Source organism: Corvus cornix, chromosome 2 (genome assembly GCF_000738735.6).
Source record: "Corvus cornix cornix isolate S_Up_H32 chromosome 2, ASM73873v5, whole genome shotgun sequence".
In the NCBI taxonomy this organism is placed as follows: Eukaryota; Metazoa; Chordata; class Aves; order Passeriformes; family Corvidae; genus Corvus; species Corvus cornix.
This window is the reverse complement of record NC_046333.1, coordinates 14,976,099-15,001,598: the sequence shown is the minus strand read 5'-3', so window position 1 is coordinate 15,001,598 and position 25,500 is coordinate 14,976,099. Positions and strand designations below refer to the sequence as shown.

Sequence of the window (25,500 nt, the reverse complement as noted above, 5' to 3'; positions counted from 1 at the left end):
AGCATCTTCCTTACTGCTGCATTTTTCTTCAGATTAATAATTATTCTTAAGAAAGAAGCTATGCCTGATACCAATCCCAAAAGTTAACATGTATTCTCTGCACATGGCCTGGGCTGTTGCCAGATCTCCTTAGCTATTTATTATGGTCAAAACAGTGTCCTGACTATTTGAGAATTGTAAACTTTGGATGAAGCCAGTAATCCATTCAGTTCTGACACTGTACTTCTTTCTGTAGTATGGCTTTTGAGGAGCAGCCTGTCCACCTGGGTCATTTCTCCCTAATTTCCATGCACTGAAAGATTTCAGTTTTGTTTCTAGGATCTGAATTACTCATGCCTCTTCCCAAAGCTTTTTTTGCAGTGCCCTACTGAAAACATCAGAAATTTTCAACCTTAGAAATGTGTTTCCCCCCAAACTATAGTGCTGCAAAGTGAGAGAGGGTCAAGAAATCTGAGAAGAATGATTCAGTTGCACTGCTTTTGCTAATTTCTTTGAATTGTGGATTCTGACTTCATTAGTGGCTTCTACAAACCTTGGTGTTTGTGACTTGCAAGTGATACCTTTTCTAAAAACAGAAGGAGGGAGGAGAGGGAGTACTCTGTTTATTTCAACAACCACAAGCAACACTTCTAAAATACACTTGTGGTTGTATCGCAGAGTTATGAATCTTAGGTTATCTGGTGGTGAGTAATGTGGTGAGACAGTAGCCTAATATGTCCACGCTTTATTTAGAAAAGGTAGTTCTTATCAGAGGCAAGGAACACCGGTGTTTCATTCTCTGTGCTTGCTGAATCCCTAAGTACAGATATCAACTCTGTTGACAGTTCATGGTGTCATGATACAGCAGCTCCCTTTCGGGGTCTGACTGCAAGTTCTAAAGGATTTTGCAATATAGAAAGAAACAAATTCCTTACCCCCTCCAGCTGCTCACCCAAATGTACTTTTTAGGCTGTCTGGTGGTTTGGTCCAAGTTAACAATGGGTTGTGATATCTCTTGACCAGATCGATTTTTTTATTTTTTTTTAACACTATTATCTCACTGGAGAGGAGGCTCACAAATAGATTGTAACAGCTTTCCAAATTCTTCAGGCAGAGCCTAGACTATACCAATTATTACACCTAGGGAGTCCTGGAGGTTAAGAAAATATTACATCTTTTTCCTCGCTGCAGAGTTAAACCTGTAGAGTCAGGGTGTGTGTCTTCAGTAAGACAATAACCTTTCACTGTTCTGCCTACTTAAAAATAAAATGGAAGAGCAAATCCTCCCTGGCAGACCAGGAGATGCTCAGTTTTGGATTATATACAGTTTGCATTGAAGATAAGCTGGGCTGGGGGGCATGGGCTTTGACACAAAACATGTGGCTTTATTCCCATGGACAGACAATGAAGCTGAACTGGGGATTACTGAAGACTGTGGGACTGTCCTGCCTGACTTGCCACCTTCTCCTTGATTCAGAGCACAGGGAATTGTTCATTCCTGTTGCAATAACTGTAATTTGTGTCTGATAGTGAAAGAATGAAGAATTTCTTCTCCCAGAAAGTCAGAAAATGTTTGTGTTGGGTTTGGGGGTTTTTTTTAATGTTCTTTGTGTTTGGGGTTTTTTTTAAAGATAAATAAAAAATCCTCTGTGAGTCATTTTAGGCTCTCACAAAAACTCGAATGTGCTAAATGAGTAGGTTCCCCTAGCTGAGCCAATCGGGATGGCCAGGCACAGGCAACACTTTTATCCCACAAAAGGGAGGAGGGGTGAATGAGCCAGAAGATATAAGCTGAAACAAAGCCATGCTGTCCTTCTGAGTCATTCGCAATCACTGGATGGGTAAGGCTTCCTGCTTCCTGGGACACAGAAGTGGGGTCATGATTCTAACAATGGATGCTGGTAAGTCGCTTTTTATTAAATTGTCTGGGGTTTTTTTCTGGGAAGTCTCTCCTTCCCCTCTCCTCCCTAGCTGAAAGGAAGATATCTGTAAACTGGGAAGCTGAATTGTTAAATAAGAGAATGCTTAATCCAGACTTTGCATGCTGTGTGCACTTCACTGTGTGTTACCCTGGTGTTATTTCTTGACTATTACTCATTGAAGCACATATCCTCTCCTGCAAAACAAGACCTTGGTATCAAAAGAGTGTCTCTTAATTTGTGCTTCTGTCTTCACTGGGACAGAACCTGTGGCTTGAGAAGTACATGATGTCTCACTCTTTTTGATGATAGAGCTGATAGTGTCTGGAAGACACCTTCTTGATCTTAGGCTTGTTGTAAAGGGACAGTGGTTAACTAATGTGTTGTCTGTGGCTTCCTCTACTCTGTGTTTACAGAAATTTTGTATTGGGGAGGAAGAGGAAGAAAGTGCTGCATTTCTGTGGTATGCAGCTCTGCTTTATGTGCTTATAGTCACAGAAGCCGGTGTTCCATGAAAAAGCACATGCAGGATTTTTTTTTTTTTTTTTTTTTTTTTAGGTACAAACTTGAAATCTTCAACATTTCAACAGTTTCTCGCGTGATATGGAAAATGAATGTAGAGTGGTTTCTATAAAAGAAACAAGCAATCCCTGTCTTGATTCTAGAGAGGGGGTGTGTTTCCATGTCATAACTTGCATCCTTCAAATTCCACAGTAATAAAAGACCTTGGATTTTAATGGTTATGGATAGGCCATAAAGCACCAGTGGTTGTGCTGTGGCAGAATGCTCTCGGCTGCTCTTTCTGTATACCAGCTGCAAGCATGCCTGCTGCATTTTTAAGAGCTCTGTTGAATTTCTGTCAGCAGTTGGTCCAGCTACTTTTTTTTCACCACAGTGCAAAAGCATAATATGACATGTTCTACAAGCTCTATTCAAAGTGATAAACTTTCTCAGGCAGATCTTGCTGGTCTGTTTTATCTGCTTGTCACATGCTGAGTTTACTCCATGCTAATGAAAAGCTCACTGTCCCCCATGTATCTGAATTGATTCAGTTGGGCATTTGTTAGGTCCTAAAGAGAAAACTGTCTGTACCTTCTTATAGCTCTTTGAGTTTACTGAGGCTTCCAGAAGGTGATCCACCTGGGTTCTTCCTGCACAATTTAGTGGAGATAGCAAACAAGTTCATTTCACCCACCCACACTAAATTGAGGTTGTTTTGTTATTGTCTTTGTAGGCAGCTAATGACTCTTTTTGTGTTCAAGGTATGTTACATGCTTTGCAAATCAGTTAAAACCTAGGCTCTTTAACTGAGATGATAAAATTTAACACAAGTGCGAAGATGAGTAAGATGGTGTGTGGCTAACAAAGTAGAAAATGATGATTTTTATATTTTGGCCCTTCCATTAGAGTAGCTTCTAGAGGCCCTTAAAGCAGTTTGCATCCAGGAATTGGGAATCCTCTTCTACCCTTGCTTGAATAAGAAGAATTGATGCCTAGATGTAGATGTCCTGCCCAGTATTTTAGGAGGATGCCCTGGGAATGTTCAGAATTTACGTGCTTGTAGGGGACAGAGATACAGACTTTGCCCACAAGACACTTCTTCCCCTTTGAAGTACCAGAGTTCATGTATTGCACTGGAGTAATTGATGTTTTGGGATGTGATGTTTTGGAAAGACTGGTGGGATGTTAATAACATATGGTTGAAAAAACACCTTTTATTTGCATATACTTACATACTTGCCTTGTGCACTGTTTCTTTGCACTGTGAGGTGAACCATGAAGACAATGCTACTCACCTGTGTTTCGTTGGATCCAAACCTGATTTTGGTTTTTTCAGAACAGTGTCACTGCACTGGTTTCTCAGTAATTACTATGCTCTTGTAGTCCTAGTGGTAATTTTCAGTTATACCAACTTATATGGTTAGTAAACATGTATTTTGAAAGCTTTTAATTCTGCAAGAATTCTTAAATTACAGTTCTCAACTTCTTTGTGGGAAAATGGTTCTAACTACCTGAAAGAAAACATTGTAATTCAAGGATTTATAACAGGGTATTCTAGTACATCTCAAGTGTATTTAGGTTACAGAAAAAATATGCAAGCAATTCAGTGCCTTATGCCTTAATCTGGGACATGGATAGTGCTCCATGGAGTTTATCTGCTTAGTTTCACCCACCTTTTAAAGCTGTGCTGGCTGCTCTTGGAACTGTTCGCTTATTTCAAATTATGTGTTTGTATTGTAAGTCATGACTGATAACTTCCTTTTTTATGGGCATCAATTGCTTAAGCTGTTTTTTAAGAGAATAAAACTTGTCTTCCTTAAGGTAATTGTAAGAATACTTGTGCATTTGCTTCAAAATTTATTTAATGGGTTTGATTCTGCTGTGTTTGCCTTAGCAGCTTCTAATTTCTGGCAGGAGGACGACTAAAAATGTTTTGGATGGGGGGGAATAAAAGGGAGAGCTGCAAGACAGAGTTGACTGTATAATTGGATTTGAAGCAGCTACAGGCTGGGACTGTTGCAACAGCTGATTTGATCCTTCTGAGTTTCAAGAGCTATTTATGGTAGATTAGCTGTATCAAAGCTCTACTGTTCCAACCATAAAAGGCTGGTCCTATGTGAAGTTGCCACACTGCATTTGGCTTAGTCCTCTGAGGTTGGAGAGCCTATAGCTTTTTATGTGGATAAATCCAGTGATGGATGGAAATACTAAAGGCAGATCAAGGAATAACACTGTTGAGGACTTCAGATGGCAGCGAACTCTTAAAAGGAGATTTTCACTAATAAATTTTTTGCTCTGATGTTTGGAATCAGCACTTGGATATAGCTCCTGCATATTTACTGCATTTGGTGAACGCATGCTTTTAGGAAAGCGCTGTTCTAAATTTATCTGACTTATCTGAATCATCTTGACTGCACATGTACTTGCCAGCCATGCATGTTGATATTTGGTAACTTTTGTGAAGTCACTTTTCTGTTTTCTGAGCGGGTGAGTGTTAGGTCCTTGGGAAAAGAATCTTAGCTGACGCGAGAAACTTCTTTAAAACAAGAATTATGAAGTACTTGGCCAAAGAGAGCTTCAGGCATTATCAGTAACTATTTTGAGAAGACTTTGACCCCTTTTGCTGCATCTGTACCTTCTTTCTGTCCTCTTTGTGTAAAGGCAGACAAGTGGATTTTTTACAGGATTCTGAAGTAAGTAGCACCTCACTCGGGGAGCTTGCACGCAGTTGCTCGAGCCAGTTGTTTGAGAATATTCACAGCATTGTCAGGTTGAAATGCAAGTGGGTTTATTCCAGCCTGTGCATGCCAGTCCTTCAGTCTTCCTTAAGGCATTTTGTGTTTTTATTCTCGTGGTTTTGCTTAGAAGATGAGTTCACTCTGCTATGAATGGAAAGTCCTGTCGCTGGTTGGTTTGTGCGATGTGTTTCTCTTTTCTTTTTCAGTTTTATTATGTTAACCTTAGCCACAGTACTACAAACGGCTATAAGAACACTTCTATAATAACAAAACTTTTCAGTGGTAATTTTCTCTCATGTTTAAAAAGTTCTATAAATACATGTGAATACCGGGCTCTATTTTGAGACTTGGAGCATTCTGAAGAAAACTTCCTCCAACTTTCCATTCTCTTAGTTTTAAACGCTACCAGGACACTGCAGATAGAAGTTACTGGCACTGTTATACCTTCCTGTCCTGCAGCTCCTTGAGCCATTTGTTTGAGAAAATTTGCAGCATTGTCAGGTTGAAATGCGAGTGGATTTATTCCAGCCTGTTAAAGGGGGGGCGGAACATGAGGGACCGGGGGATTGGAAGGGGAGTTTCCTTGCTCCAAGGATATTTCAGGTACTGTATTTTAATCACCAGAAACACAGGAATAGTGTCCTTGACAAAAAAATTTCAGCTTCTCAGTTTCCCTTTCAGGAACCAGCAATTTAAGGCCACCTTCCATTTTATTTGGATTATAAAACTGTATTTCTCTGTCAAATGGATCTCGAATTTTTATTCTGAATTATATAAACCTTTGTTTTAGCCCTGGGAATACCAGAAGACAGAACATGTCTGGAGCATTACGATTTTAAAACCACTCTGAGTTTAGGGATAGGAATATTGTATTGGAATAAAATCCCCTATATAGTGAATCTTTCTCACACAGACTTCATTAGATATATATTTAAATAATCACCTCTATCTACATATTTTATAGGAGATTGAATCCTTCTACCTGCAGAAGCAGTGAGGGTTAGGAAGAAACTGCCTGACCAATATACTCCTTCAGACAGCTTCTTAATTTTTGTATTGTTTAAAAGATGTGTGCTTCAGTCTGATACTGACTTCGAAATGTTTTTACATTGCTTACAATAAAATCAGTATTTTTAATAAGCATCCTTTTTTATATGATCTGATATTTTAAAAACCAAGTTGCTATAAATTGCTCCACCATTTTAACGTGCCAGTTGCGTTCCTGTAAAGCTGTTAGAAGGTGTCAATGCCTTAAAGCCTTAAAACAGACCACAGAGACATCAGATATGGAACTTGGAAACCCCAGAGTGTGCAGAAGCTCTTAACTTGAATTTCAGTCTCAAGTGCACTAATGGTGCAATGCAGGAAACTTTGAATAATGAAAAGTAACAATATCAGCTCCTCTTTGTGCAGCAGAGGTTTACACTTGTTAGAACAGGTAAATTTTCTCCCCCTCTCTATTTAAAAGTTAATTCTGCCTCTCCCATGTTGTTTTGTCTTGATAGTGTTGCTAAATGACAACTTTGGCAAAAATTTCCAGTAGGAAGGAGGATTTCAGATTTCTCTGAGCTTTATTCATCAGGAGTGTAGCTTTGCACTTGGCACTTCTTTGCTAAACTTTTTGTATTTGCTAGCTTTTATGGGACAAAGGTAGTGGGGATATGAAGCAGTTTTAATCTGTCTTTAAACTATGCCATGTTTACTTTTTATACAGAGTAGAAAGATCACACTATAAATATACACAGAACTCCCCAAAACTATCTAGTACAGGAAAAGTAAAATGGTAGTGCACATTTCTCCTTCACAGTGAGCCCAGGTAGACACGGAGATGGTGGAGTTGAGCCATTTGTGACCAAGACATTTAGATAGGTCAGAGGAGTCTTTTACCAGTTTTCTGTTTGGAAAGTATCTGTCTTACACATCATAACACAGCATGAGCTGAAGTTTCTCTTGTCTCTATGTTGATGAAGTGGTTTGAAAGCTGTATATAGTTTAGTACATTTGTTTATGCAAAAGGTGATTAAGAATGTGTGGAATTTGTGGTTTGTGGTTTTGGGGTTTTTTAAATGTACCATTGTCATTTTACTTTCTTAGAACATGTTCACAAGATCAGCTCTTGTCCAAGAAACCTTTAATATAATGAACAGAGGAGAAAATTGCACAAGCTTATTTAGTTTAAATTGCCATTGTCTGAGTTCATGTTTGTTCCCCAATGTGTTGGCTGTTGTGGATGGAAATTCCACTGTAATTTTCAGAAAGCACAAGCTGTGGAATAGTTTGCAGTAACAGGCTGGCTGAGATTATTCACTTTGCAGAGGTCTTGCAGTCTGCAGTGTTTTTCTTGATGAATGCAAAAGCTTCTGTCTTCTGTTTCTCCATGGAGAAGTCTCCATTTGACTCCTGGAGGGGAACAGTGAGCCTGCAAAGGAATTAGCGTGCACAATGATCTCACCTTATTAATTCCCTGGTTTTTCTATATTCCCAACCAGACACTTTAGAGTTAATAGACACATTGGAAGGTTGTGATTTTTAATGAGCAAAACATGTCCTACTTGGAGTCTGCCTTAAGCAGATAAGAATGCATTGGGTAATTGGTGATAAAAATGCTTCTGATGTCACTGATTCACATGGTGGTGTGTTGAAGGGAGTCTTTCAGCAGAGAGAGTGCAGCAATTATGCATTAACTCTTTGCTGATTTCTTTGGATTTAGTTGATGGAATGGTCTCTCTTTGCTCTAATGATGCCAGTTTTTGGAGTTTTAAAAAAAAAAATCTGTAGAGTCAATTTTCAAAGACCCAGATTAAAATCAGTTGGCTTTCCAGGCATATCTCTCTTCATGTATACAAAGAAAATCATCACGAGGAACCTGGATATCAAGCATCCTGTGTAATAATATTTAAGGCCAGATATATTTCTAAAGCAACTTGAGCCTCCATCAGACCATTATGAAGGAAGTGTGCAATTTCCTGAAAGAACTGAGCTGTTTGACACCAAAAAATGCCATGCTGTTACCAGTGTCTGTTACAAAGGGTCTGCATTGAGGTGTTAGTCCAGAGACTGTGTGCCAAAGTAGTGTGAGAAGTAAATAATGTTCCTGTGGAGTTAATGACTGCCAAATGTGCTCCTTGTGGCTTATACCTGTAAAAGTCTTGGCAGTCAACAAAGATGTGCAGGATTTCATTCTTGCTCTGTTATCTCAGCCTTAGATTTAGACAAAATTACTGTCTATTCCCTAAAATATAACAAAGGTAGCACTGTCTCCTATCAGCTCTCTGTGGAAGGAGGAAGGAGTGTGGACTAATGTTTCAAAACAGTTGCACCGAACGATCTAGAGAATATGCAAGTCATATGTGCTTCACATGTGACTATTTCAATCTTGCCCTTTCTGACAAGAAGCCCAGTTAAGCCTCAGAGACAGCTAGAATAACTCTGTAACTCTTAGAAAATAATTGCCCCAACTGTTTATATTAGAGTGAAAAATGGACAGTATTTCAATGTCATTTTCCATTAAGTGGCAACTGGCCCTGAAAGCAAGGTGAAATCCTACTGAAAGCAGCATTTCAGGCAGCTGTTGGCATTCCAGCAGTGTCTAGGGTTTGGTAAGGCTGCCCCTGTAGCCACGAGTTAGGTCTGGGAGTTGAGACCTGGGTTCACTTGGCTTTGGTGTCAGTCATTGTAATACCTGCCTGTCTTCAGTTCCAATAAAAAAAAAAAAAAAGCCAGATGTTTTAACACAGGCAGCTGGAGCTGAACAACCAACACAGTTGTTGCTCCAGCAGCACGGGATTTCACTTTTTTACCTCATCTTTGTGAAGAGAAGTAGCTATTTTTTGCAGTGAGTAAAGCTAACCTTGAATTATATATTGTAGTCAAACATCCAGAGCATATAATTCATTTGAAAAGCAGACTCAAGGCTTTAGTGCTGGTATTTCTAAGCAACTTGAAGCTGAGGCAAATAAAGCTTACTGCATGCCCTAGAGTTAGTTTTTACTAACCTGTTTCAAACAAAAAACATATGCTAACTCCCTGAGTTGCACTCAGCAAAAGCTGTGTGAACTGTACACAGTTGTACACTTTGAAAACACAGCTCAGCCTCCATCCTTTCATTCTGACTGGATAGTAAGGGTTGGTCTGGCAAGTAAGGAAACTTTGCATTTATAGATGGAGGTTGAGTTTTAGAATGGGGAACTTCATTTCATACCTCTAAATTAACTCGGGTCTTTAAAGGCTGCATTACAGATTTAAATACCAAATTATCAGGTTGAAGTTTCTCATCTTTTTTTACTTCCATTCCTTAAACTATACTTTTAAAAATAGCACAGAATATGTTTTGGTTATAGAGCTCTGTATACTAAAATACTCTGTTCATCAGTACACAGATATGTAAAGGTATGCTACAAATGTAATTGTGACAGATGTACTTTCAGCATTGTCAAAATGCATTGGCAGTTTATATGTGGAATTATTGGAAACTGTAGCTCCGCAAAAAATCAACATTGCACTTTCAGTCAACCAACTACTGAGAATGAACAAAACCATTGGAAGTTTTCTTGTGGTCAATTCTGTTTACATAGCAATCATAGCAATCATAGAATTGTGTTTCAACTGACTAGAGTGGTTTTGTACCCAAAACATTAGTCAATCAGAACACTTGTGGAAGAAACATCTGTTTGCAAAAATTGTATTTGATGTGTGGACAACTTTGATTTTTTTTTCCCCCTTGTTGACATTTCTAGAAAGGATAAGGGTCTTTTGGCTTATTCAGAGCAATAAGGACTAACTGAACTAACCATGTGTACTGACAAAGGTAAATTTTATGAAATACCATGTAAATCTACCCTTGATATCTCCCAGGGATTTTGGAGGAGTGGGGGACCAGGCAGATAGATATGTGTGTGTACACGTGTCTGTAAAGGGCAAGCACACTTACACAAACGTGTTGCTGCCTTGAGCAGCTGCAAGTCGTGCAGTGAAGGGCCAGGCAGGCTCAGGACTGGAGTGCAGGAATCTGTACCAAGCCTTCATGAGGGCTCCAGATTGCTGTGTGTATCTGAGGAGTGACCTGTCCAGATGGAGATCTTGCAGAGGTAGGAATGGCATGGTTAAGTTGTAGAAAACCTGGCTAGGTTAAGTTCTTTGAAAAAGTAGCAAAGAATTGGTTGTCTTGAAGTACATCAGAGCTCAAAAGGACAGATTTGATGATTGATGATTGCATGCTCATTTACAGCACAGTGTGCCAGATAAGAGATAGGTATTCGGATCAGAGGAACTCTGAAAGGAGCTGAAAGGGTTGTGAATTTTAAAAAAAGCTCCTTTATATGCAAAAGTTTGGCATTTCTCTTCCTAGCAGAGGCTGAAACCTTTGCTGTTCAGTTATTAGATGAAGTCACAACCCTTTATGTGTAAGAGCTATGTTTAGGTGGGCAAAGAAAAATGATCCATCCTGGCACTTACTCAGAGTGAGTCATAGAGGCTTAGATTTTCTGGTGTTAATCGTGTTTCTGGCTATCTGGACTGTGTATCTGCTGGCCATAAGAATTTGTAGGGGTTAAGTCAAAGGCGAAAACATCGTATTGACACTTCTGTCCAACATTTTGTTCTCTGAGAAAGTAATGTATTCCAGACATATTAGTTAGGATTTCTAGCAATTATTAATTGCAGAAAAAACCCATAAAATCGTTGATGAGCCTCTGTGTTCTTCTTAGCTGCCCTTCTTTAAACAAGAGAGGCCAAGAGCAGCCTTGTTATTCATTTGCTTGTAGACTGGTGCTTAGGGCTGTCTTGGAGTGGATTCAGGCTTTGGGTGGGTAAGTTTCAAAATAAGATCTCATTTTTTTGTTAATGCATAGAGAATTGGATACTGTCTGGTGAGGCTAGTCCCATCCTTTCTGACTATTGTCAGGAATGATGGTTGCTCTCCTCCTATGTTAGACACTCCAGCACACCTACTGGATCGTGTTCCTGCAGATGTTTAAGTCCAGGGTTACCAGTCTTGTTCTTCTGACTACTTTAGGCAGCTGATGGTTTGGATTGGCAGATAGGAATAGTGGAAATGGCAGCCTTGCTTGTAAAATACCAGTTTAGGAATCCTTCCCACTTGCCTTTCCATTCCCAGTTTGCTCCAGAATCACTCTCTCCAGTAGCATCAGTTGGCTACATGGCCACACAGATCAGGGAACTGCTCTGTCAGAAGTTTTTTCCACTTCCTCTCAAGCCCTGTGGGTTGCCCAGACCTGCTCACCATGGCTATGTCAGCATGGGTGCTGAATTAGCAGCAGAGGAAGAGTCAGGGTTTGAAAAGAGGTGTTCAGTGTGGGAGTGAGAGTGTAGGACAAGTGAGTAGGGAGCACTGTGTTTGCTCAGGTTAGATGGCAAGAGAAGACACAAAAACTGGCAGGCCTGTGTGCTCTGTGAAGTTCCTCAGTGCTTTGCTTTCACCTCATCAGCTGGGATGTCAACATTTAAATGTTTGTGACTCAAGGTCTATCATACTCGTGATAGCCTCAGTTTGCTTGATTTAGAGACTTAAGCAAATGATGGTAAGATAGGTAGGAAAATGTGCTGTGCTAGTGTTGGGCTAATATTCTTATGCAAAAGAGAATTCCTTTTTTTTTTAAAGACACTCTGTTGATTCTTGGACCACGTCTACTGCTGTGTCTTCTAGTCCAGAGTTAAAACTGCCCATGATCTACTTGCCTCTGTGTCACGGGGTCTCAAGTCTGAACAGTTGTCTTCTTTAAGTTAGTTAGTTCTGCACCTTTCTTTTGATATATAAGTAAACTCTTGTCTTGAATGACCAAAGCTCATATACTGCCTGTACTGGGTTGTTTAGACTTGGGTAAAAACAGGTATAAGTAAAATTTGGGTATCATTTTGAAGGGCAGCTATGAAAGAATTATATTTGATATCACAGGAACTTTACAGCTTGAAGCCAGCACAGAAGTAGCACATTTCTAGTGAAATATTAAATGGACTAATATTTCTGATTTAAACCTAGAGGCCAGTAATTGAGTAGAATTTTGTGAGTGACTTCCAGTGCCTGTGAGAGACTGAATGCAGACCATGAAATGTCATGACAGCACAACTGCATGGAAGTTAATTGTCAGGGAAGAAGTGACTCCACACATAATCCTCTCAGCAAATGCTTCAGATAAATCAAGAACTACTAGGCTAGCTTTCTTGTACTTCCTGGTGTCACGAGCAGCCTTCCACAGCAGCCACTTGCTCCTTGTGCAAGACTTTGGAGAGACAGAGAGGAGAGAAGCACGAGTTGAGAGAGATCAAGGATTAGGGACCAGGCTTTGAGATGGAAGGGTAGAGACATCTTCAAGGGAAGCACTTTAAGAATCATAGAATAAGATGAGTTGGAAGGGACCTGCTAGGATCATAGAGCCCAACTTCTGGCCCTGCACAGCACCATCCCCAGGAGTCAGAAGAGGAGCTCTCTCATGTTTTTGTTTCTACTGTCTTGATTGGATAATTGAGCTAGTTTAAACAGGATCTTCAGACACCTCTGCTGGAGCAGACAGGGTTGATATGCTGGGATAATAGTCTAAGATTTAATCTAAGTATTGCATCATGGGATTACACCCTAGGAGGAATAAATTACTCGTTCTCAACATGACTTCACTTACGTGACCTGTACCCTGACAATGCCTCCTGCGCTACCTGGGGGTATTTTACTCCTTATTCATATCTTTGACTCAGTCTGTGAAACAACAACCTGCTGCTCAACTTCAGAGTCTAATGAACGGTCTGAGTTGAAATGGGCTTCAGGCTGATTAACACTTCTGAATTGCTTCTCTCTTGTGATGTGTAACAATTAGTTGAATTACCATGAAGTCTTCAGGTGTCTGTGTTGCTTCCACAAGCACAGATTTTTGTGTTAAGCACTTTCACTGTTAGCAGGGGAGCAAAGCACAAGTGTGGCCCTTGCACATTCCTAAACTGGTGGGCGAATCCTAACCATGAAAGCCGATGGAGCTGAGATGTGCCCTTCTGCCCGCAAAAGGATGCCTTACTGCATCTCCTGCTGGGCAGACATGTGTGGATCTTCCTCCACAGAGGAGTAATTTTGTCAGTTCACTGGAGGTTAAGTGTATTCAGTAGAGTTCAGTAAAAAATAATGTAGTTGGTGGTACTGTTCCCATGGCCATCAAGCTGTACTCCCTGTGGGTGGTCCAGCAAGGCAGACAGGCTCAAAATGTTTGGAAATATTTACATAATTCAGGACCCTGAAGCTGGCCAACATGGCTATATATCCTACAAGAGTATTGGGTGCCAAAAAAAATTGGGCATTCAGCTTTATCCAGCCTATCATGTTTTTCTTTGTAGCTAAGTCTTTCTTAAAACCACCTGCCAAGTGTTGTAGCTGTTTAGCTTTAAGGGTTGACAGCTACCCAAACCTGGTTTTGTTGCAGGCTAGAGATTTAACTGGCAAGCCACTAAAAATAAGTAAGTAAAGGGGGTTGATGGTGGTGGTAGAGTTTTGCAGGCCAGACTCAGTTTGGATTCTTTTCACCTACTTTTGGAGCTCTTAGCAAAGCAACAATCAAGCTTTTGGCTCAGAGGTTCTTGAAGTAAATTATTTTAAACTTCTGTAGCTTTCTAAAATAATCATAATAATTAAAAAAAAACCAAAAAACATTCTGCTTCCAAAGGAGATCCCATACAAGTGAAATGTTCCCCTTCCCCCTCTACCACAAAGGATCTCTCCCGGTTAGGACAAACAGGGAGCTTGTGACTTTGACAATAGGTCTTTGTGCTCCGAAAATACAGCATAAATTATTCCCTCCCCAAAGAAGGCTAGGAAGCTAACAAACAAGTCCAAATAAGCTGTTTTCTCTACAGAAGCAAAGCAGAAATAGTGTAATTTAGCCGCAGTGATGTGTGTTTGCTGTACCCTGACCAGTGTCCAGGACTGCCTGTAATGCAGAGCTTTCCCCCAGTAAGAATTTACAATAGTCTTCCCAAACACCAGTGACTGTGACCTGGGAGCCAGAGGAAGCATCAGGTGAAAAATTGCAAGTGATGATGTTCTATAAAGCCATTTTATTTATGGCACTTCGGACTCTCTGGATTGGCCCATAGGCCATCGTATCGGTCACAGTTTTAGCCTTTCCCTTTTTAAAGTAGGATCATGATTACATCCTTCAGGACTTCTGACCTATTTTCTTTACTGTTTCAGTTGCTGATCTCTAATTTCTCCTCCCTTTCCCTTCAAGGATTATGTCTTTTTTATTACTTGTTATTTTTCATTTACATTTGTCTTTTTTTTCCTGCTGAGTAGTCTATAAGTTCACTATGGAGATGCCTTTAAATATTGCATTTGCCAAATGGTACTGTTGGAAATTACTCTTCCAAATAGAGAGCTTTTCATTGTTCTGTAAATATTTGGAGCAGAAACAGAAACCAGCAGCCTGGAATGCTCATTTATGACAGATCAAACCTCTTACCTTGTTTGTTCTGAAGCAGTGGTGCTGAGGGGAAAATCACATAATTGCATAAATTGTTGTAAGGCTTGACAATAACTCCAGAAAGTCCTAATTAAATTTATTTTGCCAGGAAGTGACAAAAGTAGTTCTGAGCTTTGCTGAGCTGCCTCTTTGCTGACAAAGGAGAAACATAGCTAAGGAATACATAGAAGAAATGACACTATTTGGCTTTCTTTTGCATCATTATTAGGAGGAAGCTTCTGGCTTAATACACACCTGATTTAATGCGTTAAATGTAGCCTTGAACTTCACATTCCTTACACGCTGTGCTCCAAATATTTGTTGCCATAGTCAGATTTGTAAGAGCTTTTGATCTACCTGCACTATGAACTTTTATTGAGCTCTCCTTTTAAAACTGGAGATGCTTCACATCTGAGGATGGTTGGGTCATGTGTCTGTAACATACAGTAATGTCCAAGCCAGTGGCCTAAAACTTCAGCACTGTCACAATTTGGAAAACACAGAAAGCTGTCAAACAAATTATCCATTTGGATACAGGAGAACTGTTTATGCCTCTTGGTAATGGACCAAAGTGTCACAAACTCTCTTTAGCTGTTGCAGTGTGCCAGCTCCATCTGACTTGTAGCACTTGCTGAAACAAGCTGACTGTGGGGAATAATTGCCTGTACACAACTGATAAACTCTGTGGTTTGGGTGACTGTTCTCTTGCATAGGAGCAGCCTTTGAAGGGCTGGTTGTCGTGTGCTTGGCTTGTAATTGCAGTGGCATGTAGGAGGAGAGAAACAGGAGGAGATAAGGGAGAAACAGTTTTTATAGCCTAGAACCAATGAGGCCTGCAGAGAAGCACCACATCCACCGAAGGGATTAATAGGCACCCTTAGCAGCAGCACTCGGTGTCTGCTGTGCCACTTCATCTCTATGAAACGACCCAGATGGCTGGACCAACTGCAGGCTTGGTGCACTTTCTGACTTGTAATAAATATGCTAAGGAAGAAGCAGACATAATAGAACCTCTTTGAGCACTGACATGCCATTGGGTTTTCATAAATCCCTGGAAGTGTAATGCTGGCAAATGAATATTCATAAACCAGGCTATTAAAATTTTAAGAGAACCTTGAGGGGATGATGATGTCAGATTCCAGAGTTAATTACAGAGGTGGTAAAATTCTTGGCTGACTAGGCTGAACATACTCTCACAATAGTTTTAACACAATACAACAATTGGAAGGAGCCACAGTGTTGGATGTAGGTTCTCAATCTCTTAATATATTCCCAGAACTCAAAGTCTAGCAGTGCAGGGAAGAGGAAGTATTTACATCCAGCTACTGTGGAAATAAGTCAGCTTCTAGTAGTTGAGTTGCTGTTCATGTCTTTTGAGCTTATTTTTGTCACTGAATTGATTACAGTTTCTGGCTCAGAAACTTGTTCACTTGTCGTAAAGTGGCTGGGCTGCCCTGCTGTGGTGGCTCTCTTGAAAATTGCCAATTGTTATATAGAATCTGTATTGTTCACTAGCCTTATTACAGGGAATACTGATGCTTCACTAACTTTACTTACTCAAGGAACCAATCAGTTGCTATTGCATTTTTTGACAGTATTGATTAAACTTAGGAGAAATGCCAGTGCCAATCCCCCATATCTATTAGCTCACTTGGTTAGAGCATGGTGCTAATAACCATGGTTGTGGGTTCATACCCCGTATGGACCATTCACTTTAGAGTTGGACTCAATGGTCCTTGTGGGTCCCTTCCAACTCAGAATATTCTGTGATTCTTCCTATGGCACTGTAGTAGTGCAATGGACAAAACTACTGAACATGATTATAGCTACCCTGGAATCAGGTGGTTAAAGTTCTAAATTGTAGGGTGTTACTGAAATTAATGTTACTGTTCCACTTCTAATACTATTTCCTTTCTTAAATAGAAAGGGTGAAAAGGAAGAACACATTACTGTGTTTCTCGACTCAAAATTTGTACCACAGGACCCTTTTAGTAGCGCAATCTGTAGAAGGAAGAAAAAGAAAATAATTTTTGGAAATTTTTTTTAGGTGTTGTATAAAATTAAAATCTAAACCAAACTAGTTAATTTGGTTTGGTCAAGAAACAGCTGAAAAAAACCACTGTAAACATAGATGAAACAGTTCTTAAATCCCAGCAAAAGGCCTGAAAACAACTGTGAATCTCAAAACATGTTAAATAGATTCTTAAGGTTTAGGATGATTTAGAAAATCATTCCAACTTGCTTTGAAATTGAAATATTTCTTCTTAAGAGGCAACTCTTCAGCAGTCAGTAAATCTAATAGAGATGCTTTGTGACCATGAATATGCAAAAAGTCTTAAATTTTGAAATACACTTTATCAGAAATAATACTTACAAGAGCTCTCATCAGTTCTGAGAGTGCAAAAGGAAATTGGTAATGTTTAGTGAGATGCAATTTTGAGAGAAGGAAAATCCTTTATTAACCTCAGCTTTCAGCAGCCCTTGTTCTAGGGTGACTAAAGAGGCAGTGTCTGCTTTTGGGTGTAAAACACAGGCTGCCTTTTTGACAGAGACCTTCACAGTCGTCTGAAAGGAAAGCATATTTATCACTTGCCTAATCCTGCAGTTTGCATGATTAAGTAAGTGTGAGTTCTTCCACACTGCTCAGTCTTGAGCCCGTTTCCTACAAGAGGGACTTGTGCCACAGAAACTTTTTTCTGCCCACCTTCTTCCTGCTTACTAAAGATGCTTTAACAATGTGGTCTCTATAAATGAGATGAGGTGGAAAAATAAAAATATACATCTGCAAGATGTATGTCATGATGGAAAACAAAGTTCAAGACTGTTGTGGACAAGAGGCTTTTGAATGTCACATGCAGGTAGCCAAAGTTGTGCTGATTGTGCATCCGTGCAGGAGACAGCAAAAGTTACTTGCCACAGAGGAAGAACTGAACAGATGCCAAACCTTCATCACAAGTCTATCCATTGGAAAGAAAAACCTTGTTAGTTGGAAATCTAGGTTTTCCTTAGCAAAATAATATATTTATAAGTATTTCCCCTTCTTTCTCATATTGAGGATGGATACAAGTGGTTCCTATCATAGAAGCCAGGTGTTTCTGTGAACACTGTGGTGTTCTTCCAGCCCTTCTAGAAGGGTTGGAAGTGAGAGACGGGCCAAGTGGTGGTGGTCCACCCAGCACCAGTGCTAGGATCAGCAGTGAAGTGGATATTTTTTCCTCAGTTCAACAGCACTGAGCCAACACTTCAGGAGTGTAGAGAATACAGCAAGCTAAAGATTGTGCAGAATGTGAACTTTAACTTCTGGAACAAAAAGGTTTTTTTCTGAAGAGGATGAAAGTACCTTTAAATAGATACCTCCTCTTTCTGTTTTGCTTTCATGCCTTTTTCTGTGGTTCCTATATCTGACCTTGGCAATACTGGAGAGGAAGAAGGTAGGGAAGAAAACCTGAATGGAGCTTAATGGAGTCTCTTTTTCCAAAAACAAAAAAAAAACAAAAAAAAAAAAAAAAAAAAAACAAAAAAAAAAGAAAAGAAAAAAAAAAGAAAAATTTATGAAGATGTGTCAGCTTTTCTAGCTGAGAGTGTTTCTTGGTGTGAGAGAAGCAGGGTGGAGAAAGAAAATGCAAGCAGATCCTGATCTTTTGCTTGAGGTCAGGTTATTGCTTCAAATTCTTAGGGTCTGCTCTTCTCACTTGGTCTCCTCTGCTGCTAATGTTCCCGAGGCCCCTGGGAGATAGGAGTATCAGGAATATGACTGGCCTCAAGTTTTACTTCCATTTATTTTTGTCAAATTGGTCAGCAGCTGTGTAAAAATAGTCTCTTCTCCCTGTCTATGGGAAGAAGGGGGATGTAATCTCAAGGAGCCATCTTGCAGGTATTGCCAGGAACAGCCGAGCACAAACGCCAGCATGGGAGCTGCCCTGAATTCTTGTGTTTTGGTACATTGATGGTGTGCAGTTTGAATTTTACATGGAGCCGTTTCTCAGCACTTCAGCGAGCTCCTGTTCCCCTCCCATTCATGGCCAGTGCTGCCTGTGCCTTGCACATGACTCTCCCCTCTGATCTGGAGCTGGTTCTTGTGCTGCAGAGCAGGTACCCGGCACTCCTGAAGACAGCACTGTGCTACAGGGAATATGTGTCCCAAGGAGTGTAGCTGTGTGAGCCTCAAGCTTTGCAGGATTTATATGGAGCTCTGGTCCTCGCCTCTTTCTGTTAATGATTAATAAGCAATTACAGAGGGGGGTTTTGTTTGCTTGCTTTGTCAAACCGTAAACTCCACGCTTGTTTTTTTTGGTCAAGGAGCATATGGCTGTATTGATTGTGCAGAGCTGCCACTCATTTTGCCAAGTTGTTGTTAGCTTGCATGTGGCCAGGCAGCATCTATGAAAAAGCCCTGCCCTGCCTGCTCTCGCATTGTTTCCAAATAAAGGCATGTCTGAAACAGGAGTTAAGCCTCCAACTGCCGGGCCTTAAAGAAAGGACCTTTTACCCATGGATTGAAATGAGGTGATTTATCTGCAACAAACTGCTCCTTCCCCATCCCCTTCTCTTTCTCAAATTAGGCGAAAAAGTTGCTTTAAAATTTAAATCACACAAACTGCATGTTTTACACTCATGGTCTCTGGCAGGCAGTTTGGGAGCCTAACCATCAGGCCTTGAGTCACCCCAAACTTATTAAAATGTCCAGTCTATATATTTTATTATACATTTAGAGCAGGTTAAACAGAAAATATTCCTGTTCCTGGCAACCATTTAAGAGTGATCCTTTCCTTGCATATAAGCCCTCACCTGTGTGATGAGTGGGGAAGGTGAATTATTGCTACCTGTAAGGCAAGGTAGTAGTTTGGGTGACTTTGGTTTTTTATTCTTTCTTAAGCCAGCAGTACTCTTTATCATAGTTTAATACAAGTTTGAAGTGGCATAATAGTGTTTAGTTATGTATGATCTAAGCTAACAGGAGGTTGTTAGGAAGAGGTAATTTATTAGACCAGCTGGTATGGGGGGAAAAAATGAGCCAAGCTTGCAGGCACACCAGCACTTCATCAGGTCTGAAATAGAAGCAGCAGATTTCAAGGTTAAACAGAAGTTATGAAAAACTTCTCTGTTTAATCAGACCTGCATTGAACTGCCAAAGATGAGCTTGCTGGTATGATATTCCTTCAGTGGAGGGGGGAGAGTGAGAAGATGATTGTTACACTGTAGAAAGAGATAAGGACTTTGCAACCTGTTAAACAGGAGGAGGCTATAAAAGCTGTACCTGATGAGCTCATGACCATTCTCAGTATCTTGGGGATAGGAAATTTTAGTTCTTTGTCCTGTCTTTGTAAGGTTTTGGTTTTGTAGGATATTTGAGAAACATGATTGCCACATCAGTCATTTGTAGACAAATAGTTGGTTTTATCTAAAGGAACTTACCAGACAAATTCAGTTTCAGACATTCTTTGTGTCAACTGGTTGCCATCCTTAGCCTACACTGCTACCTTAAGAAGTTACTTAACACCCAATTCATATTTGTAAAGATAATGGCAGAAAGAAAAAAACCAAACCACTAAACCTCTATTGTTTTTTGGGTTTTTTCTAAGCACAAAGTATTTACTTCTAAAATCTGATCAAATCTGTTCTAACATGAAGCCCTGAATGCTAGTGGGCTTTTTAAAAATCTATTCTTTTCCTCAAGCAGAAGCCAAATTCAGAGTTGAAATGTTTTAAAAAAAAAAAAGGTTTCAAGGCTTTGTACAATAACAGATGCTTTACTTGTGCTGCTATCAGAGTTGGCAATGTGCTGTTTCTAAGATTTGAGTTAGGTTGTGTTACCAATGTGGTTTCAGTACAGATCTGATGATGCACTCACTGTCAATATGTATTGGACTGTACACTGTGGAGAGCAGAGGAGAACTATCTGGTAGTCTTTAGAAAAAGCTTTTCAATGTTTTTCTGTAGTGCTGTATCCTAATTTGATAAATATTGTAGTTAAATCAATGTCAGATTAAATGTGTTAAAGTAGAAGTCACAATCTTTTCGCTTGCTCATCTGACTTCTTAGTTATGTTTGATGGGCTCTCTGTACAAATGCCCTCTAAATTAACCTGTGTGTGTATTTTAAAGTTATAGTATCTGCCTTTATCATGCAAGACTGACTTTCAGTATCACTTATAATGGTCAAAACAATTGATGCTGTTGGAGTGGTGTCAGGAGTCCCAGGAAGCTGCCAGTTCATTTTTCTGAGTCCCACTGCTGTATGTTAGGAGGGCAGAGCTGTTTACTCAGCTGTGTCCTGTTAGTGTGGCAGGGGCTGGATAGGTAACCCTGGAATTTAACCTAAGCCCTGGGTAGGTGGAGGAGGTCAGAAAAGCTTCATTTAATTCAGATAAATTACTTGCCAGGAAGGGGTGTAGCTGTGCTAGCATTTGTCTTTCTCTGCCAGAAGACAGCTTCCTCCAACCTGCTGAACCAACAATTTGAAAAATGTTGTCAGATATTGTGAGCAGTTACACAGCAAGTGGGATATACTGAGGGAGAGATTGCAGCATCTTCTATGATCCTTGATGTTGTAGGGTATGGCATGAAGTATGTTAAAATATCCCTTTCATGGGGTGATTGTGTCACATGGAACCAAGGTTTTTGTGGTTTGCTCTCAAATTTGTCAAGAATTTACCTGTAATTAGTTGTGAATGCCCTCCCCCACTACCACTGTAGCAGTATTACCACTTTAGTAACCTGTCTAATGAGTCTCAAAAATATCCTGAAAACCTAAGATGGACACCAGATCACCCTAAGACTGGTCTTGAGGGATTGGTGGTATTGAGTATGGCCTCTCTGTAGCAAGTTCACAGGGAAGGTAATATCAGAGGCTAAAACTAATATATTGTTTTAATACTTGACCAAAAAGGAGTAGCAGTATTAGACTGATATGTGGTATGGAACAAGTTACCCAAAAACTGTAATCTACTAGAGCTTAATGGAGTGTGATGGCTCAGTTCTAACAGATATGGGTTTTGTAGATTGTAAGTAGCTTTTATTTATGGCAGAGGTAGCCAGCATGCTCCATAAAGTTGAAATGAGTATTTCTAGGACTCCATTCTGATTAATTAATAATAACAGTGCTTGGAAAGAGAGAGAAATAGCTGGCATAACACTTGATGGGATTAAAAATGGGAAGGGGAAAAAAGTTAATTGAAGCAATTTCAGTAGATGGAAATGGGTTAACTATATATTCTTCTAATACAATTGGACCCCAAATCTGTTTGAGATCTTCTTTCCAACCCCTATCTCTTCGTAAGTGTAAGTGAAGGAAGCAAAAGGCCTGTTACAGTCTCCAAATTTAAAAACTGAAAAATTCTGTATGAAGCCCACACTTGTTTATTTTTGACACAATAGAGAATATTAAAGAGGAAGAAAGAGCCAGTGAACAGAAGCATTTAAGCCCTGTAGATAAGGAAATAGAAATAAAATGTCAGTTTTATTTTTGTGTAGTGAGGGATAAATTTGTTACAGTATTTAACAATCTTTGCTATTGGGTGTTCCTGTTAAGGTATTTTCCACAAAGTAGTGATCGTGGAACACCCTCAGAGGTTTGCTTCACCCATTCGAAAAAGAAATACAACTAACAGTATGACTTCCACAGAAAAAAACTTTTGAAACAAAACACGAGAGCGGTCAACACTAAATGTAGGTTTCTGGCATTCCTGGAGCTGATTCACCTTGGCATCCCTCAGTTTACTCCTTTTACTCCTCCCTGCCTTTCTGTTTTTGGAAGTAATTTTTCAAGCTTACCAGCTTGCCTGACTTCTGCTTTTCTTTGCATCCTGATTGCAAGACAAAATGTTGGATAGGTGAGTTGTGTGTTTATTCTGACATAAAATTTTCCTATAGTCAATAGATGAAAAAAAAATCAAAAAAAACCCCATCCCAACCAACCAACTTTTTTTTCCCTGTAAAATCCAGTTTCTATGCAGGTGTGTTTTACACACCCACAGACCCCTGAAATACTAGAAACTGGATGCTCTCACACTGTTCCTCATAATTACTTGCAAGAAATAATGATAATATTTAGCCAAAAAAAGCTCTCAAAAAAGGAAGAATTTACATATGCCAAATTATTTAATAGGATACTTTCACACATATGCACACATACCCTTGAGGCAAGAAAGTGAGAATTTGACTATAAAAATGAAATTACGCTTTCCAAGTGAAATCCCTATATCGTGTCATCACTACAGCTAGTTTTGTTCAGCCTTCATTAAATAGCATTCTAGTGCTCCAGATCTCCTTGGATAGGATTTTGTTCTTTTCCTGCATACTGTGAACTAATGCAACTCCTGGACTCACTCCAGTCTATGCTGACTTTACATCTAGACTTTGGGTATAAGCTGCTGATTATGGCTTCAAACTTCTCAGGAAACAAAAATAAAAGAGCTCAAGAAAATATTGCAGCTTTTCACAGTGATCTCATGCATGGCCACATGCTGTCAGGAATTTAAAGTTTCTTGTGCTGGGTTTTAATGCAGGCATACTTTCCATGGCAGTCTGAAATACTGCTGCAGTTTGACTTACAGCCACTGGCAAACAGTATATTTACAAGATAGTCTGAATGTCCTAAAATGTAGCCTTCACTGAGCCTTTTTTTGTTGTTGTTTTTTTACTTGACTATTTATGAACTTGATTTTTTTAAGTCAAAGCAATCTATGTGTATGCTCAACTGCAATACAAATCATTAAATTATTTAGAGAAGCTGCTGGGTTATTTAACTCTTCCACTGCTGTATTTTATTCATCTTTTCCATTAGCACTTAAAAATCAGGTCAGGTATAGAAAGCCAGTGAGAAAAACAAGCATCTTGCTTGGACTTCAAAATCCTTTGTGTGGAATGCAGATGTAGAACTTAGTAGTAAATATGCCAGTAGTGCTGGTGGGCTGAAATGGAGTTCCCAAATGGCTCCCAGAGGCTCCCTGCTGGAGGAAGAACTGTCTTCATGCCGTAAGAATACTTTTCTGTAGACTCCGTGGGCAGGACCCTGTGCTAACAGTAAACTTGGTGCATGGATTTCATATGGGTCTGCCCAGTACATGCTCTGTCAAGGTGCTGAAGCTCATGAACAGCTGCCTTTCATGGCTTGAATCACAAACTCTGGGTCCAGCCTTTATGGTGCCTGTGAGGATGATGGGGGATTTAACAGTGAAGCTTCTTAGGGTCCCCATACCCCAAAATTCCCCAAAGCTTGCAACATCTCATTTCTCCTGAGAACTGCAAGGTCCTGGGTTTGGAGACCAGTGTGGGTGGCACAGAGCAGCCTTACTGCAGAACTTACCCCATTTCCCTGCTGGGTTTTGCAGCCCCTCCTGAGCTCTGTGCTGCTGTGGCCGCTGAACATCAGCTGAGCATCAGGCTGTCTTCACACGTCAGGTCCCTAGGGATTGATCATTCTATAGCATCACCTGGCACAGGGCTGTGTCCCACAGTGCTTGGAAGCATTGTGCCGTGTGTGTGTGTGTGATTTTGATGATTATGCACTGTTCCTCAGCAGTGGTTTTGCCTCACTTTTAGACAAATACCTTGCAAGGCAAGGTATTTTTTCTTTGCCTTGCAAGAATCTAGTCCAACCCCCTTTCTGTAACTGGCTGCTGGTGTATTACTGTAACAACCAATGGCCATCAAGACTTTGAGGGAGTCCATTCTTTCCAGCTCTTAATTTGTTCAAGCTGCCTGTCTTTTCTCTCTTTTAAGGGCTGTCTCTTTCCATTACATATGCTTAGTGCCTCTCTTCAAACAGCGCAGCATTCCTTTGATGCTATTCATGGGACAAACAAGTGGACTGATGACGGAATTTACCTGCAAGAGTATCAGCATGCTTACACTATGACCTTCTGGTTGTTGGCCTGCTCTGTAGTGTGCTGCTGAAGTTAAGCTTTGTGCACTGCAGTTGGTTCAGCTAGTTTCACATGATCAGTTCTCTCCTAATAAAGTGTGCTATGTTGGACAGACCTTTACTGAAATCTCCTGGAGAAGGAAAACAAAACCCTTCTCAAAAAAGTGGCCAGGTTTCTGCAGGGGATGAAATGAAGTGCATTAAGAGAGCCAGTGAGGAGACTGGGTCTCTAATGGGAGAATATGCAGTGGGAGCTGGAGAAGAGCCAGGGGAGAAGTGGAAGTGCATTTGGAAACACTGAAGAATAGAAATGCAGTGGGATTACCCATAGGATGGGATACAGAAGGAAGGGGGAATCACAGAATAACGAGGTTGGAAGAGACCTCTGAGATCGAGTCTAACCCATGTCCTAACACCTTAACCTAGACTATGGCACCAAGTGCCATGTCCAGTCTTTTTTTAAACACATCCAGAGATGGAAGTATGCAAAAAGCAGCAGAAGTAAAATCAGAAGTGAGGGATTGGCAAGGATGAGAGCTGGGAGGCTAAAAGGAGTCTGGGAACGGTGGTTGTAGTCTTGGGAAGATGAACTTTGGGGCAAATGCAGCTGAACTCCTCCCATGTGTCAGTAAAAGCTGTGGTGTGGCTGAGCCCTTCTTGCCAGCCATCACACGGGCATCAATATTGCACCAGCCTTGGAGGCTGTTCCCTGTATGCTCATGAAATGGCTCTGGGAACCTGGACTATAACAAACCTCTTGGCTCCCCAAGCAACTGCCCCTGTTCTTTCATTTGTAGGCTGTTTTCTGTGCTCACTTCATTTCATTTTGACAAAGTCATGATGTTTTACTTTTGAGTTTGAACTGACCATCTGTATACCGGGGAAGAACACCTCCCTGTTACCTCACTGAAACCCCATCTGTCTTCTCAGTGAATGTGTGCCTGCAGCACATAACTGGTGATTACATGGTGCATGTGTTTCCTCTCGTGTGACCGAGAGCTGGGGTGGCAGCTGATTCTTGTAAGGTCACTGGAGGAGGTGGCC

General features: G+C 40.3%; 1 protein-coding gene across 18 annotated transcripts in view; it reads left to right on the top strand.

Annotated features, from left to right (window-relative positions):
• Nucleotides 1-25,500, top strand: part of SVIL (supervillin) — a 134,307-nt gene that overhangs the window by 31,696 nt on the left and 77,111 nt on the right. For 11 of the 18 annotated variants that reach the window (XM_019283177.2, XM_039548314.1, XM_039548313.1 and 8 more), the window contains exon 1: nt 1,790-1,880. The exons of 2 other annotated variants lie outside the window; for them this stretch is intronic. In XM_019283177.2, the coding sequence (XP_019138722.2) occupies nt 1,817-1,880 (64 nt within the window). In that variant the 5' untranslated portion in view covers nt 1,790-1,816. Of the gene's footprint in view, nt 1-1,789; nt 1,881-4,640; nt 5,093-25,500 lie in introns of those variants that run through there. 5 more of the 18 variants (XM_010394947.3, XM_010394946.3, XM_010394945.3 and 2 more) reach the window with 2 other exon arrangements.